Genomic DNA, 18,233 nt, shown 5'->3' with positions numbered 1-18,233 from the left:
TGAATAATGCATATGTAAATTGCACGAAAATTTACATAGTAAATTTTTATAGTAAAAATGAGCCGATTTTCCCATAGCTTCCACCAAATTTTATATTCATATCTTTATCAGTTTTTAATTTAAAATTTAAAAAAAATCTTTTTTAAGGACAAGCTTTTATTGGATTAAAAAATTATTTCTATGAGTCACTCATAAATAATTATTTGTAAAAACTTGAGACAATCCGAATCATCATTAATATTTTTAATTTAGCGCCTACAGCTTTTACGAATAATCATGCATGAGTGACTCTACACGTTTTATATTCGGTTGAACTATGAAAGGGATAATACTTATAGACCAAAGACCACATTTACAGAACCTTTATCAAAAAGTACTTAATTAATTTTACATATTAATTTTATATACTCAGACATATAAAGATTGTAAAGATCGATGAATATTATGGGCTCTAAGAAAATTCTAATAACCAAACTTTCCTCTATATATAAGTGGGCATGAAGTAAAATGGTTAGAGCTACGATGTCACAAACGAATCGATCAGACCTGATTTTGAAACACTGAACCCATTTGTTTAGAAGATTATTTCTATTTATAAAAACTATTCGTAATCATTCTGTGTGGAACACCTTGTATTAGTATGTCATACAATAACTAACAGTGGCGGGCTGTACTGTCAAAAATTTATTTATTAGTTTTTGGCTGTTTTGAATCGTTCCGTATCTTCAAAAATTTTATTTTGAACTTAAAATTTAACAAAACCATTTGTAGAATCGAATCTTCTTTTCCATCTCTTGCAAGAAATTTTTGTATGTTCAAATTTCAGATTTCAAATAATAATGACAGTTGTTTAAAGCCGAATATACGGAAAAGATCCGCGAAAAAAAATCGAAGGTAATACAAAAAACTTTTAACAAAAAGAAAACTGACTTCAAAAGAAAAACTTTTGAAAAAAAGAAAAAAAATGACGATAATATAACGTAGTTAAAAATATTGTTATTTTTGGAGTCGGTGTCAGCCAAGAAAACACCGACTAAAAGAATAACAATAATTTAACTACTGACTATTATTATATTATCGTTATTTTTTTACTTTTTAGTGCATTAGTGCATATTAATTTGTATTGGAGAAAATTTTCTTTTGAAGTCGGTTTTCTTTTTGTTAAAGAAAAGTACACTAACTAATGTGTCACTAAAAAATGAATCATCGAAATTGGTTGGCGTGATATTGAGTTATTCGTCCTTTTGTCGTGAATACTTAATGCAAATTTAAGACTTTTATGGTTTTCTCATGGATGTCGTTCTCAGAACTGGATCAAAATGAATTAGCCCCACACGCAAAGCACCAGCTTTCAAATAGATAAAGAATCATCAAAATCGGTTCTCCCAGTCGAAAGTTCTGAGGTAACACACATAAAAAAATACAGTCGAATTGATAACCTCCTCCTTTTTTGTTTGAATTCGGTTAAAAAAGGAAATCCGCTAAAGAATCTCTGAGAAAGAGAGCTGATATCACATGCTGATTTTTAGGATAGCTTCCAATGTAGGAGAGATAACTATTGAATATTTATCAAACTAATAGTACATAAACTGTTTTTACATTTTCTAATCTATTTGTTTTCGACGGATTTTTCCCATATATTTTTTTCATAAATTTCTTTTATTTCCGAAATTATTATTTATCAATTTTTTTTTGGTATTTAGTTTTCAAAGCTCCGTGGTCTCGTAACCAGTTAAGTCTCTTCAATTTGATATTTTGACAGATAAGATAAAGTTTTATTTATTTTTATAACTGAATATTTTATTTTCATGATTTGTGTGATATAAACAAAAATATTTTCATTTGTGAATGCAACAACACCTATTAATTATATTGTCTATAAAATGTAAGTTAAGTACCTTATAGTTATAGTTAGATGAGTAAGTAAGTAAGTAGTAAGTAATCATTTAATTAACTTAACCAGTTAATTAATTGATTAATTAATTATAATTATAACGTTATTAACAAACAACCCAAACAAACGTGTCAATTCATTTGTACTGTTGCAGGTACTTAATTATATTGATTAATTAATAAATAATATAAGTAAGAGATTTTCTATCAGATAGTCAGGCTGCGGCTTAATTCATCTAAAATAAAGTCCAAAACTGTTTAAGAGTGAATTTGTTGTTTGGGTGCCTGGTCATTCAAGAATCGATGGGCTCGAATTGGCTGACAAATCAGCCAAATTGAGTGCGGGTACGTCATTAAACGGTCCAAAACCTTTCTTCAGGTACCGAAATGCCACAAGAAAACTTAAATAAAAGACTGGGTGGATTTAACCAATCTTGGGCAAACACTGACGGTGAAGATCATGCAAAGGCTCTTGCAAAAGGTTTTTCATGAGAGAGTCGTTTGCTTCCGAGCGTTCGAAACTCGGAAAAAAACATTTTATAAGCTTAATTGGATACTTACTGAAAATTCAATAAGCATATACACAGAATTAATCTTAAAGGACTGTCTGCAGATATTGTCATGAAGAGGATGAAACTAGAATACACACTCTGTGGGAATGCAAACGCCTCTTTCTCTCAATGATGACAACATCACTTACTTGCGATGGGGTTATTTCCGTTCAATTGAATTAAATTAAGTGTCGCCTAGCAAGTTTATTAAAGCTATAGTACTTCTGGCGTACTTGTTTCAAAGGAAGTATAATAGATCAAACTTGGTTGCAGTACAAAATATCTTCTAAGACTTACTTCTAATTCAAGCTTTACTAATCTAAGAGACTATACCAATACTACAGATTTTAAACACTGCCTGGGTGATCTACATTTTGATTGGTAGAAATTCTGTACAATATTCCCGGTAAACGAAATAAGATGAAATACGCTCGATTAAATTTAAAATTATTGAAAAAGTAATATTGGGAACTTATTATTCGTTGGAATATTATTTGTGTTGGAATACTAGCCGTCACGAAAAAATATTATGCTAATCATCTAGACAATTATAGCTTTTAAGGACCCAATAAAAGTGACTAAATAAACATTATTTTTGAAAATCCCGATGGAAAATTTTTTAATATATATTGTTCAACGAGATCCTTTTTTGCAGAAGGGGACGTGTAAAAGCCTTGAAAAACACAAGAAATTGAGAACGGATAAATACTAAATAATAAATATTTAGTACAATATATATCATTGATTTTTCAACACGCTTTTACTATTTCACTCATATTTATTCATATTATATTTATTAAAGTAATTAACAAGAAAGATATGGTCTAGAAATAGACTGTAAAATTAAATATTTGTAAAAGAAATTTGTAAAAATTATAGCTTTCAATCAAAATATCCTTGTTTTTTTATATTCTCAATTAATTTTTAATCATTTTCTCCGTCGCCTTTAAGGCATCCGCTTTCTAAAAAATTCACTGGATTAAATATATTCAAAAGGAGAAAGTTTAAGCCCACTGTCGATTATTTTAGGAAATATTTGAGTAAATTAGGATTGAGTAAAGGAAAAATAAGCTTCATTTATGAGTGAAAAAGTTTCTTCATAAATTAAGATTTTTCTGTGGCAATAGTCGAATTTCTCTTGCATTTCTTCTTCATTTGATTTTTTTTAGAATATTTTTGATTTATCTCAATTTCGAAATATAACCTTTTCATTGCTAGTTTTATTTTTATACCCTGTAGATATGAAATATATCAAGATATACTAAGTTTAGTCCCAAGTAACGCTTAAAAATATTAATGTTACGAACAAAATTTGGATATAAGTGTTCATAAAGTCACCTAATTATTCCATTTTCGGTTGTCCGTCTGTCTGACTGTCGACACGATTACTCAAAAATTAAAAAAAAATATCTAGCTGAAATTTTTATACTGTACTCAGGACGTAAATAGTGAGATCGGTTTCGTAAATGAAAACATAGGTCAATAGGGTCTTGGATCCGTAGAATCCATCTTGTAGACTGTTATAGATAGAACAAAAGTTAAAGTGTAAAAAATGTTCCTTAGAAAAAAATAAACAACTTTTGTTTGAAACATTTTTTCTTAAACATTACTGTTTAACCGTGAGGGCGGAAATTAGGCACAAATTATACAGTGTGTATTATCTGAGAATATCAGTTATGTGTGTGTGACATGTATGTATGTGTGGTTATTTAAGAGTCAGTGTCTTTCTTTACTCATACATGACGTAAAAGAAAAACGAATGCGTAATCAACACTGCCTATGGTATTTCAACAATTAACTCTGGCAATTATTTGTTTTCACTTGTTTTGAGTTATCTTATGTAGACGTGTTCTTTAAAGTGGCGATACTCTGTTTTTGACCTTCGTTTGTTACTAAGAATAAAGCTTTTTATTTAAATAATCTTTAAAAGATACATAGTTAAAATTTGAAAAATACAGGAAATAATCGAGAAAGTGTAGTACAAATTTAAAAACATTTAAAATAAAATTAATAAAAGTAACTAATATAAAATAAATAAAGGACTACACATTTAAAATAAACACTTTAAAATAAAATATTAAAACAGCAGTTTAAAAAGTAAAAACAGAACATAGTAAGTGTCATATATCACAGATTTTATAATCACAATAAATTCACAATCACAGAACTTCACACTGATGTACGGTGGGGGGGGGGGATGGCTCAGGTGTTCGGGCCATCCAATACCTTTGTGCTTGGTCACGGGGGCTGATCATGGTACTGCCTCTGTCTGGTTAGGTGTTCGATGTAGATGTCGCGCGACCAGCGGATCGTGTCCGACACCATCAACCGAGCCATGGTCTGCGTATATTTGGGTGCTATTCCCAAAGACTTCGCAATCCTATAGTTGTTAGCTAGCCAGGCCCCGAGCGAACCAACGACAAATGCATCCAATGAGACTCTGTAGCCTTTCGTGGTTAACTCAGCAGCAAGTTGGTTATATTTTTCGAGCTTTTGCTGCCGAGCAACCTCTAGAGCATCCGGAGCACCCTCAAATGGAATGCAAATGTCGATGATCTTTACTTCCTTGCTAGATTCATCCAGGACCACCAGATCAGGACGAAGAGTACTCTGTACACCGGGTACTTGTCTATTGATATTTAAGACAGCACCCGGGGGTAGACGCGATCCGCGAGCAAGACGGTCTTGAACGGCGTTATGCCGCCGTTGCCACGCCGCTGAATGGATGGTACAATGATTCAGTACGTGTGGAATGTCTCATTGACATAGCCACAACGTCGGCATCGTTTATCCCCGTTCCCGAATCGCCGTGTTCCATTTAATGGAACGACGCCGAGTCGAGCTCGGTGGATAAAGCGATAATCGCAGAATCGAGTGTACCGCCCATTCAGCAGGAAGTGGTTGCTCGCTTCCCTTAGATTAGTACATGAGTACGCCTTTCCCTGATCTGGTTTTCCTAGTAATTTAGAAAGGTAGTATGCCCGAAGTGCTGAGCGAAGCATACGGACTATCATGGATCGCGCCGTCTCTGGGACAATGATACGCTCAGGTGTTTGCCCAGGTCGTTTGATGGTGACAGACAGATCACGTTTCTCGGCGCACCAATGGAAACCCACTCCGATTTTGCTGTTAAGACGGCGACATGCATTTCTAGCCTGTGTCCACAGACTAGAAATGTCTCCGCGGTCACGTGCCAATTGACCCTCTAGTGAGCCAGACAGATATTCGGCTATCATATCCTCTGTTGGATCGCCACGGATACGTTGCCTCACCGCTCGCTTCAAACACGACCACGCCGTTTCCCTGACAATGGTGTCTTTGCAGGTCAGCAGTCTAAATGCGTGTACGACAGTGCTTACATCCGCGGAATCGGCCAACGGTAAAAGATTTGCGCCACCCTGGTATGATGGTATATATAGGAGCTCAGGAGAGCCACGTTGTGGTAGGTTCATCCATTTCTTGGCTAGCCTTTTGATGGTTTTGTCTGCGTCCGTCAGTGGTCCTTTGGCGACATTGCCGCCTCGCAGGTACTCTTCTCCCTCTTTTAGGACCGTCAGTCCTCCTCCTTGAATAGTAAACTCTGTGTGATAGACTTCCCGACGTCGTCTACAGTCTACATGCAGTGAGGCACATTTCGGTGGTTGAAACTTTAAGCCCATCCATTCAGCGGTTGATCCTACAGCATCCAAAAGAATTCTTAGGGATGCAGCATCTTTACCGAGCAGAACTATGTCATCAGCGTATGCAAGTATTGAGAAGTGGTGATCGTGAAGTTTGTAACCATGCTCAGCTGCCAATCTAGAGGCCACCCTTATGAGTGGCTCAATCGCTAAATTAAAAATAATAGGACTGAGTGGACAGCCTTGCTTTACGCCCGCACGAATAGGAATTGGGCGGGTTTCCCCGTCTTTAGTGCGGATGGTGGTTGTTGAGTTTGAGTAAAGCTCAGCTATCACACTCTTCATCTTGTTGGGCAGCCGCATCTCTTCCAATACCCGCCGAATATGATCGTGTGGAACAGAGCCGAAAGCATTGGCTAGGTCAAGCCACGCCAATGCGATCTGTCTGCGATCTCGACGCACATCATCCAATGCACTTTGGACTATGAAGTTATGCTCATAGCATCCTTCATACTCCAGAAATCCTTTCTGCATTGGAGAGATATTGTTGGAGAGCTTCGCCCAACAGGTGATGCGGTCGGCTAATACGCCGGCATATAATTTAGCGATTGTTCCTCCCAAAGTAAGAGGCCTCCAGTTCGACAACTCATCACGGTTACCCTTCTTGTATAGCAGAACAGTGCGGGAGTCAGACCAAGCCAGTGGCGTTTTTTCCTCACGGAAACAACGGTCGAAGATCGCAGAAAGTACGATGCAACCGGGGTCGGATCGTTTAAGGCACGAATACCTTATACCATCTTTACCCGGTGCGGTGTTAGAAGTTTTGGCCAATCGCGCACATACTGATTCTTTTGAGATGGAGTCCAGTAGGAACGTGAAGCGTTCGTCTCCATCTCCGCCATCATTTTGATCAGGCCCGAATATTTGCCGGATTTCTTCAGGGGTTGGTGATCGTTCCTGATCCTTATAAGCAAATATTCCACGGAAATGTTCATGGACCGTTTCCGTGTCGACCTGACAGAATGGTGAGCTACCTGGTTCACTCAGTATGCTGTTCATGGCTTTTTTTTTATTTATGCGGTACATTTTCTGGATCTTCGCCGCGTCCGCAGGGTTGTATTGCGCGCGACGAGGGCGATTCCTAGTAGGCCGAGGTCTATTTTGGAATTGCTGCGCATGATGTGGTGGTCGTGGTCGTTCGGCCACATGGCCTGGACTGCCTCTCGCAAAGTCTGCGGTGATTGTAGCTACAGCCTCTTCAAATTCATCCCAGCTGGCGGCATTATTAATTAGAGCAAGCCACCGAACTTGATTGTCAGTGGGTTGAGTTGATGTTGCAATCTCGTCATCATCGGTTCCAGCAACCACCGAAGCAGTACTGGGATCGTTGATGACAAGGTCCCGTTGAATTTGAGTAGGCGCAACTACAGGTGGGGGGCTACGTTGCATATCGCTGATGCCATCGTTCAGCTCGATTGGTGATCGAGTTCGGCTGAATGGTTGGGGTAGTGATCCTGGTGGACTAGAGTCCATGCCAACCAACCTATCTGATGGCGGTGGGTCGTAATCGGTTTGGTTTTCCGCCGGTGCATCGCGACACAACCTTTCAGTTGCAGTACCACGAACAGCCTCTGTGCCATTATCGGTTTTAGGGGGCTGGGGCTGTGTGGCATGACTGGTAGGTGGTTGTTGCTGACTATCGTCGTCGCTGGTAATGATGCTTAAGATGTTGCGGCGGATGTTAAAGTCATATTCGGTGGAAGTGCTGGGTCTTGCTGTTGATGTTGATGGCCCTGGAGCTGACGGGTGGTGTTGTCTTGAGGCGGCTCCTGATTGGGATACCGATCTAGCGCGTGTTACACGCCTTGGTGGCGATTGTTGAGTTCTGGGTACCGGAGAGCCCTCTTCGCTAGTACCAGCCAACCTAGGTGGTAGTGGTTGGCTGCTGATTGGCTGAGTACTTTGTGTTTTTCTTTGCCGGGGTGCGGTCTTCTTAGGTGGAGCTGGAGCCGCACCCGGTTGATGACTTAAATAGTGTTTTTTAAGAGTTTTGAGGGACTCAGACCGGTATCCACATTCGGCGCATTCGAATGTGAAGATCGGTATCCCGTGGTGATGTTTGATGTGTTTTTTATAGTCAGAGTGGCTTTTGTAAGTTGATAGACGAGTGTTAAAACCACTCTGACTACCTTGCGTGTCCAGATGGACCCAACACTTCTCGCAGCGGAATTCTGCAGGGAACGGAAACTTGAGTATTGTATTTCAACAATTAACTCTGGCAATTATTTGTTTTCACTTGTTTTGAGTTATCTTATGTAGACGTGTTCTTTAAAGTGGCGATACTCTGTTTTTGACCTTCGTTTGTTACTAAGAATACTATATTTTTTTCTATTCTGTCTGAAGTCTGAGAAGATCGCTAAAGATCAAGATGTTGGAAAGTATTTTCAGAGGTTACGAGTGTTTGATTTTCAGTGAGGAGTTTGCATGGGACGAAAGTGGATCCTTTATATATTGGAAACAGCGACCAGCATTAAAAAGTCGATTGATTACAATAAAAGACCTATCTATTAATTTTTTCATTTTTTTATCACATAAAAATACCTTCATCTATAAACGTACAAAAACTATTCATAAAAAAATTGTGGCACTTGAATGTTATCACCATACAATACAAATACTCTGCAGACTTGCAAATGCATTGCACTTGGAGCTGCGGGTATAAATATGTACAAACAGTTTTTATACACAAAAGAAGCTGTGTATAACTGCAGTGTGCACTGATGGTGGCTATACGATTTCAACTTTTGATGCTCGTTAACAATAATGTCATACCTACTGATTGTAAATTTTAAAAGAATCCTATAATATTTTGCTGGAAGTTAATTCAAATGATCTAACAGAGTTGAAAAAAATTGGAACATTTTATTAAATAGTTCGATAAGGTTTTGATTTTCTGCTCCAGTCTTTTTTAAGGAAAATCGTTTTCGGTGTTTCAATTTTTTTCCTTGTATTTTCTTTACAAAATATTTTTCGTATAAAATTTCGTAAAAATATTTGTCGCATTAAGATCTTGTCTCGAGTTTGATAAGGACATCATGATCTGACATCAAACTGGACCTAGTTTTCCGGGTTGCTTCAATAGTCAATTTAGATCTTAAATGTAAGAGATAGAATAACACTTTAAATTAGAAAGGTGATTCTCTTAAAGAAACTAGCATTTTTTCGAAAATCGTAAGCTTTCGGAGGAAATAAGACTTCAAAATATATTATTATTGCGTTTAACTGAAAGAAAACACGCTACAGAAAGTGTTTTAGTCAAAAGTAGTCAAGAGCAATAAAGGACATTCGCCTGTATCCATGACTTTGACCTACAATTATCGATTAACTTTAAGCGTATTTTCTTTCGATTAAATGCAATAATGACATACTTTTAAGTCGCATTTCCTCCGAAACCCAACGATTTTCGGAAAATTGTTTTAAATAAAAAATGCTTTTTTTCTAATTTACAGTGTTATCTTTCTCTTACCTTTTAGGATCTAAGTTGATTATCTGATGTCAGAATATGATGTCCTCCATTAAACTCTGCACTTTTTGTTAAAGTTATACGAGCTATTAGCCATAATAGATTCTGTCATGTATATAAAATTGCAAATGATCGAGTTTTTTTTTATGTGGATACAATTCCTATAAATTTTGTTTCGGGAAGATATTAAAAATATTAGAGTTAGAAAAACATCAACAATTTAGCGGAGTCTAGCCGAGTTTTCAAACAGAACTTTTTTATAAAGTCCAACGTTGTAATCTTATAGGTACAGTTTTCTTCTATCTCATAGATTTATCAAAAATCGACTGTAAAAGTATATTATTTAACCACAGAATTACAAATGGCTTTTGCAATGAATTTCGGACACATATCCGTTTTCAGAAAAATGACATCTTGTAAAGAAAAAACCTTCAGTTTCTTTTAGTAACTAAGAAGTTAATTTTAAAATTTTGAATACAAGGGTTAAATTTTTGCTAAATTGCTCACAATACTTTAGTTCCAGTTTCAAAAGTTGCGAAATTCATTAAAAACAATTAATTCGTTCATTCATAACGTTGTAGAAAATGACACAGAAAGTAATATCGATTTATTAAATTTCTGAAAATAAATTTTTTACAAAATACTTCAAAACAGAGATATTGTATTTGACTCTTTCACTTAAAAAAGAAATGGAGAATTTACAATCACACTGTATGGAATAATGTTAAAAATGTAACCACCATAGAAGAGAATCAGAATATAATAGCAGATGTCGTCAAATGACCTCCCGATCGACCGCGACCCAGCCCAAACGAAGCAGCCACGCCAACAGCAGCACCACCAGAAGTATCTAACAGCACTTAACTACCTATTGGTAGGTAGTAAGTATATATAAGAATGGACATGACATTGCCGCGGTTTGTTCTAAACACTTGTTATACTTCTTGTTTGAGAACAATGCTGTTGTGTGCTCTCTATGCTGTTCTCTGCCCTGCTCTCGGCATGTACCACATAACAAAAGCAAGTTCATGAGGTACGCGGATCGAACGAAATAAGAAAACAAAAAAATGTAGTAAACATTCTCTGTATACATATAGTTAGTTCTCGCCGGACAATGATAATACTTCTTTCTTTTCATCTGTGTATTCTGCAACGAGAAGAATATTTTGCACAATCATTTCCTTACTCAATGAATACACAACCAATTTACATTTATTGCTACAGATCTCTGCCAAACTATCTATTATTTGTAAAAAAATTTAGAATAAAGTAGAATAAAAAATAAATAATTGAGAATTCAATTAATCAAATCTGATTACAACGAAAATTTTTGGCACCAGAGAAGAAGAAAAGTCAAGTTAAAACTAAGAAATTAGGTATTGCGAGGATGTAAGCCTAGAATTTACGAAACTATGAACACATACAGAACCTAAGACAGCTCAATTTTAGGGAAGATGCCGAATAAATTTATTATATTGATAAAAAGCAGGCCCGTAACTACTCAGGAGATAGACCCCCCCCCCCCCCACGCGTTTGAATGGCCCGCATTTCGTACATATGAAATTAAGACTGAAAAAAAAATTAATGGAAATAAACATCGTGAATTGTGTCTAGGAGTTTATCTGAAACCTACTCGGTCAAAACTTTTCAACTTCTGAAAGTTCTCCAACTCTATCTCATCTGCTATGTCGATAGCTGTGAGATTAGCATAATTTTTTATGAAACGATTTGTCATTTCAATTAACACAATGTAGATCGTTACGTAAAATGCAGATTTCAGGCTGAAGATCGATTCACTTCATTTTCCTAAGTGTTGAATACACATCATAATCATGAAGTTTTGTCGATTAAGTGTGTTCCGTAGTGCTCTCTAGGTAGGCTTTTTGACGTGTTTTATTTATAGATTATTTTTGTAAAAACTGACCCCAGCGACAAACTAGGTACCCCATCGCACAAAGAATATAATATGAAAAACTAGCTCGTATGGATTTCTGCAGTTCAGTACTCGTGGCTAAAAACAGTGATATACCTCAACAGTAATTTACTTAATTTATATTTATAGGCAATGTTATTACAGATATAATATACAAATTACATAATGAACAAAATTAAATGCTAATATTATTTCTCTAGCTTGTTTTTCACTAAGCGGTTCATTTTTAGATAGTGAGTCTAGTTTTCGTCGCCACAGGCATAAGGAAGATAAAGGCATAAGGAAGATACCGCGTGAACAGAAAAATACTGGCAAGAGAATTCATATATAAAATAAGGACAAGATTTAAGAATAAGGAAATGTAACAAAGTTCGCTTTGCAGTCATACTTTCTCAAGGGTGAAGGAGAAATGTTTACGTTGCAAAGTTTCTCGACCTCTGAATGGCATTTGGCCAATCAATTTGAAGAGTTATTTTTACTGAAGAAATTTGTCGTAATTTAGATTTCCAAGCCTTTTAGAATATCCACTTTAGAAATCAATTGACTTTATTTGCAACGAACACAATTATAAATATACCGTATCTATTTCTTTTGGTAGGTATTTCAGTATGTGGTGTATAATACAATTTTAATCTGGTTAGTATATCTGCGCGGCTAAACGGCTATAACTGCGGCTGTTGCTTGTATCAAACATTTTATAGTAAATACATTCAAAGTATTGTTATAGTTTTTATATATCATTATAAATGCTTCTATTTTTACCTCTATATGCAAGCGAGTACCTTGAAAATTTATTTAAAGTTCCACCACAGCCCAGGATACGTGCCTTATTTATTTAGTAGCGGTACATTTAAATGTATAAGAAGACATTTTTTAAGTCAAAATTTATAAAATGAAATAGAGCAGATTTTTTAATTTACATATGCTACTAAAAAATCAAAGTCCATCCTGCAGGTCAGAGGCTGTCGACGCCTGATATAGAATATTATGATATTAGTATATTGTACGTAGAAGTGGCTTGAGTAATTCGTAGCTATATTGTTTGTTTGGTTTTGATTATTTTAAACTGAAAATTATTTTGTTCTTGTCCTAATCTGATGAATTCTCGATGTATAAAAGGTTCTTGGCACGTCTCGTTACTTACGTAACACCCTGAATACTACTGGACTTTAAAGCTCAACTAGATAAATTATTTTCGTAAGCAGAACATATGAAAAAGTTATCAGAATATATTTTACAATTTCGTTCTTTAGAACTTTTTTTCTAAAACCGAAATTTCTCTTACACTTTCCCTAAGGTTCCCCTGAACTTCCACAGTGAACATTCTCTGAAGCGTTACTTGAATTGCTTCTCTACTTTAGCTTTCTTCTGTATGTTCAAACTTCAAAAACGTTCATTGATGCAACTTTGTAATCAAACTATTATTTATTTTTAGTCGATTTTTAACAGTATTTTCAAATTTTTTTATAAAGTTTTCATTTCATATTTGTACAGTGTGTGCATTTAAGATGAAGGCACCCTCATATTTTCGTTATTTATAGAAATATCGATTTGAAATTTTCCAGTCATATAGGGTGATGGGTCATATTTTTTAAGAGATTTAACCGAAATCAGAACTTTAAATACAGCCTACTACAAATTGACTATAAGGGTCGGTTCTTTATGTTTTACCTAGAGACGGTTACATATATCGAAAAAAAAACTATTAGAAAAAATTGCTTAGAATATTTTTTATACCCAAATACCAATTTTCATGACAAAATTCACATGTTTAATTTTTTCTTTCATCTGGTCTTAACTCAATATTATTACAAGTATATTGAAATATTTGAATACATAACACTATTAAATTATCAATTTGTCCAGTTTTTACATTCCAGGGCACACTAGTTATAAAAGTTTATTTTATAAACCCCCCCACTTAAAAAAAGGGTGTTATAAGTTTGACCACAAAGTTTGTGTGTCTGGCTGTAGCATCGTAGCGGCTGAACGGATGAACCGATTTTAATTTTTTTTTGTTTTCATTTGAAAGGTAATTTAACGGAGAGTGTTCTTAGCTATGCTTCAAGTGAGAAGTTTCCATACCCGAAAAAACTAAAAAATTGGCGATGATCTTCAAAATCGATTCAGTTTGGAAAGGCATGACATATAATTTTAATATATAAATAATTACTATAGAAATGTATGGTCAAATGAACCTGGCTCAATTCATTTCGAAAAGTGAAATGGCAAAATAATTATTTAATTCAAAACAATAATTCAAAAGAACAAAGTCAACTCAAATATTTCAATTTCAATTAAAATATTTCCAAAAAATTGTCCCAAAAAATGATAGCTCTCTAAATATCCTTTTCATCTCATCTGATGTCCTTGACCATCACTTTGATATTGATTTAAGAAGGAGTGTTGTAAGTTTAAAGTGTTTATCTGTGCGTCTGTGTGTTTCTCAGTGGCATCGAAGCCCCTAAACGGTCGAACCAACTTGATTGAGAACATTTTATAGCTAAGTTTAGAAAAATCGGTTTACAAGGAATAAATCGCATTTGTCGGGGGTTTTTTAAATTTTGTAAATTTCACTTGTTCATTTTATAACTAGTGTAAAACTGGAAAAATTGATAATTTAACAGTGCTATGTATATTTCAATAAACTTGAAATAATTGTGAGTGTGAACCAAAATTAAGAAAATGTTTAAAATGCAAATTATGCCATGAAAAGGGTTTAAAAAAATATTCTAAGCAACATTTTTCAATATCTCCAACCATCTCTGACGCTAAGCAAAAAATTATGAATCAGCCCTATTTGTCAATTTGTAAAAGGCTGATTTTAAAGTTCAAATTTCGGTTAAGTATCTTAAACAATGTCACCCATAACCCTGTATGACTGTGTAAAATTTCAAATCGATATTCCTATAAATAACGAAAATATGAGGGTGCCTTCATCTTAAATGGGACACACTGTAGTTAATAATTTATTTTACATGCTATCTTTCGGATTATGTTACGTTATCAAATAAGTCACTGAATGACCTACGAGTCATAGGTTTCCAACATCTGATCCAGAATATAGCTTGTAAACTAATATCATAATATGTAACAACTGTATATTGTACATTGAGGTTGCTTGAGTGTTGTTTTTTGTTTAGTTTTTATCATTTTAAAACTGAAATGTGTTTAACTTTTTTGCCTGTCTTTATCTAATGAATTCTCACAAGCAAGCACATACTGTGTTTACTATAATATCAATGGCTATAATAAATATTATTTATGTAATATAAAGTTTTAATAAATGTTATAATAGTCAAAATATTATATTATACAGCGTGAATTTAAATTGATGTTAAATTTTCACTTTTTAATTAGTTTCACCTTTGTTGTATACACACACGCAGATTTCTGCGAGAACTTGCTCGTTGTTAAAATGTATTAGCAGACACGGTCGCAAAAAAGAAAGCGCTGATCGATCAAAATATGATGGATCTTACTGAACAAATATCGTTTTATTGATAGTTCCATTAACTTATCTTTGCTTTATTTTGAACTAGCCTGATACCCGGCCGTTTCACTGGGCTTAAAAATAAAAAACACAGCTTTATAGTCTCTGTTGATTTGCACAGTTTTCAATTTTGTTAAATGTAAAATAGTCATAATTCATTGAGTATATCAGAAAAGTTGTCCATGAATGGTTTGACATTACTGTTTTAAATTTTTATAGAATACTTTAATTTATGGTTCAAAAAGATCTGCTCCATCTATAATAATCATTTTGAACCATAAATTACAGATTTCTGTAAAAATTTAAAATAGTAAACGCCAGATTAAATTTTATTTTTTTTAAATATATCTTTATAAATTATACCTCATGTGTTATTCTGAATTATGAGCTATATAGCTGTACAGTTCCATTAAAAACAATTCGCTAGTTTTAGCGTGAAAGCGTAACAAACAAACAATCATCATTACTTTCGCATTTATAATATATAGAGATTTGGGAACGATAATTGCAAACATAAGCACCACATAGAGACACCAGCAGGTTTTAATGGGACCGTTTCGTGGTTTTATTAGCTTACTTTATGACTTACTGACGAATGTCACTTTAATTTTAACTTGGCCCTAAACTTTTTATTTCTTATATGATTAAAATAATCTGAAAGGCTAAAGTTTCATTGTAAAGCATTATGTTAGTCGAAGAGGGGGTTATGTTTTTTAAAAGTTTGCTTTTCTGGATGATTGCATGGGCCAGAATGGATCCAGAACCCGGGGTCCCAACAATCAAATGAACAAAACTGTGAAAAAAATCAATCAGCAAATAAGCGAGAATGCGATTTTCAATCGTTTATCTCCAAAACTACATAATTCAGGATGCTTATAATAAATACAAAGTGAAATTTACTTTAAAAGTCTGATAATCAAAATAATTAAAGAAATTTATGTCCTTACATGGGGCCCCTATGAATTCCGGTCAAGGACCCTTCAAATGTTTAATACGGCCCTGTTCGCCTGGTTACACATAAGTCATTAAATAGTATATTCTAGATGATGTTAACCCCAACATATGGATAATCCAATAATATCCCCCCCCTCTAAATGTTTCAGAATTGATTTAAAGTTAGTCCAGCTTTATACAAAAAGATAATTAAGCCTTTTATACAATATTGCCCTGGCGCTCCTACATCCTTAAGCTAACTTTATTATTTACTTTTTAATATAGAATCGGTAAGGTACCCTAAAATATTAACAAAAATTTATTCATGCCAGTGTTTATCTAACAATTTGGTCAGGTAAATAGAAAATCAATGCTCATGTCTCTTAAAGCTACCCACGTAAGTTGCGCATAGAAATGAAAAGAAAAACACCCTTAAAATTACTGATTGAATGAATTTATTTTGATTAAAATATAAAATATAATAATATTTAAAAACCAGTTTATAAAATAATTATTTATTTATAATATTGAAATAAAATTTATATATAGAAGAAATATTCTCTTTTGAATTGACTTTTTTTTATATTATAAATGTGAGGGGTTAAGAGTGGTGACCTAATGACGACATAAACAGGCAACACATACATATACATTATACATAAAAGATAGATATAATATTATAAAGCAGTTCACCGTGACCTGTTGAACGGAAGGTCAGGGGTCATGACCGTGACCTATCACCTCATCATGAATCGTTTCTTTGGACCTCGCTTTATATAATATAATACTGTTGATGTGTATATATATATATGTATATGTGAGTCCCCTTGTCGTCTCCACTTCACTCCATTCGATTCACAAAACTTTATTTTAATAATTTTATTTATTCACTTTTTACTTTTTGACAGACGCAATTTAATAATAATATTTTTAAATTGTTTTTTATTATTATTATTATTGTTCAAATATTTATTTTTTTAATCATTTTATTAAAATGTTTCTTTTTTTTTGTGAGCCGGTGATTATTATGTGAGAAGTGATTTTATGAGTTTATTTTCAAGTTTAAAAACAAACTTATCAGGTTATTAAAAACGTTAAGTGTGCTTTGAATTCTGGTGATATTTTAATTTTTTGTAGTGGTACTTTTGATGTGTGTTTAAAGACTATTTGTTGCTCAATTCATATTTATAAGAATGATTTCTGATAATATAAGTTGGTTTGAGTTTAGTGATTGTGAGTATCAATGGTTATCAAATGATTGCGGTAAAAAACCATTTTCCCAAAAGTTTTATTGTCCCTAAGACTAATTGTTTGTCTCATGCTTAATTTGCTTGTCAGATGATTTGTTTCGTTAACTCGTTGTTGTCACAAAGGCTATTGTCGCTTTTCATGTTTCTTGTTAAAAGATTACTTGGCGCGATTTTTTAAAAGAAGGAGCTGTGTGGTCTTTTTTAATTTGATATATGCTTGAAACTCAAAAAATATTTATCGATAAAACAGCCTAAAGCAAAAAATGTTGGGTGTGTATGAGCACTTCTTACGCAGACATTAAACGTGACTTAGGTTTTCAAGCTCCATAACTGGTAATCGATAGACGAGCACTTTAAATTAGAAAGTTGTTATTGATTAAAAAAGTAACTTTTTTGTTCGTATCATTTTTCCGCAAATCGTACAGTTTAGGCAAAAAAATATTGAAAAATTTTACCCTTAGTTGTTTTTCCGTATCCAAGTTGTTATTTTGTATAATTGTTACTGCAAAGTCTAGGCACTCTTCGAAAAAAATTTTCAAATAAATCCAATACAAGTGTTACGTTTTTCTATAAAGACCATTTTAGTTCTAATTGAATGAACAAATCGCACAAAAAGCTTGATTTTTTATATCAATTACTGTTTAAACTATTCGGCCTACAAAAAAATGTTTCCGACACAACATATTTGCGTATTTCTAATTTAAACCGTTCGTCTGATGTTTGTCAGTTGGGAATCAGAGTGAGGTTTTAATTTAACATCAAAATTTAGATCGAATTCGATGCTGACATAAGATATGTCTTTTTGAAACTAATACTTTTCGTTTGAAGAATTTTCCTCGACTAAATTTATGACTTGAGTTTCAAGCAAATGTCCATTTAAAACACCCCGTATATGTTATGTAAAGGGCGGCAAATATAATTTTTGCCCGGAGCAGCAAAATAGCTAAATCGGGCCCTGACTATAAGAGCGATTCTGTTTTCAGACAGAAAAAAGCTGTAAATTGTTTGGAGAGGGGAGTGGGTTTGTCTTTCAATCA

General features: G+C 34.0%; 1 protein-coding gene across 1 annotated transcript in view; it reads left to right on the top strand.

Annotated features, from left to right (window-relative positions):
• The first annotated feature begins 17,139 nt into the window (after positions 1 to 17,139).
• The window catches only part of LOC123292881 (myosin-G heavy chain-like), a 223,049-nt gene continuing 221,955 nt past the window's right edge, over positions 17,140 to 18,233 (top strand). The window contains exon 1 of the mRNA XM_044873594.1: positions 17,140 to 17,179. Within this exon, the coding sequence (XP_044729529.1) occupies positions 17,140 to 17,179 (40 nt within the window). The remainder of the gene's footprint in view (positions 17,180 to 18,233) is intronic.

This window comes from Chrysoperla carnea, chromosome 2 (assembly GCF_905475395.1).
Source record: "Chrysoperla carnea chromosome 2, inChrCarn1.1, whole genome shotgun sequence".
NCBI classification, from domain to species: domain Eukaryota; kingdom Metazoa; phylum Arthropoda; class Insecta; order Neuroptera; family Chrysopidae; genus Chrysoperla; species Chrysoperla carnea.
The sequence above is the reverse complement of the archived record's forward strand: the minus strand, read 5'-3'. Positions and strand labels throughout refer to the sequence as shown.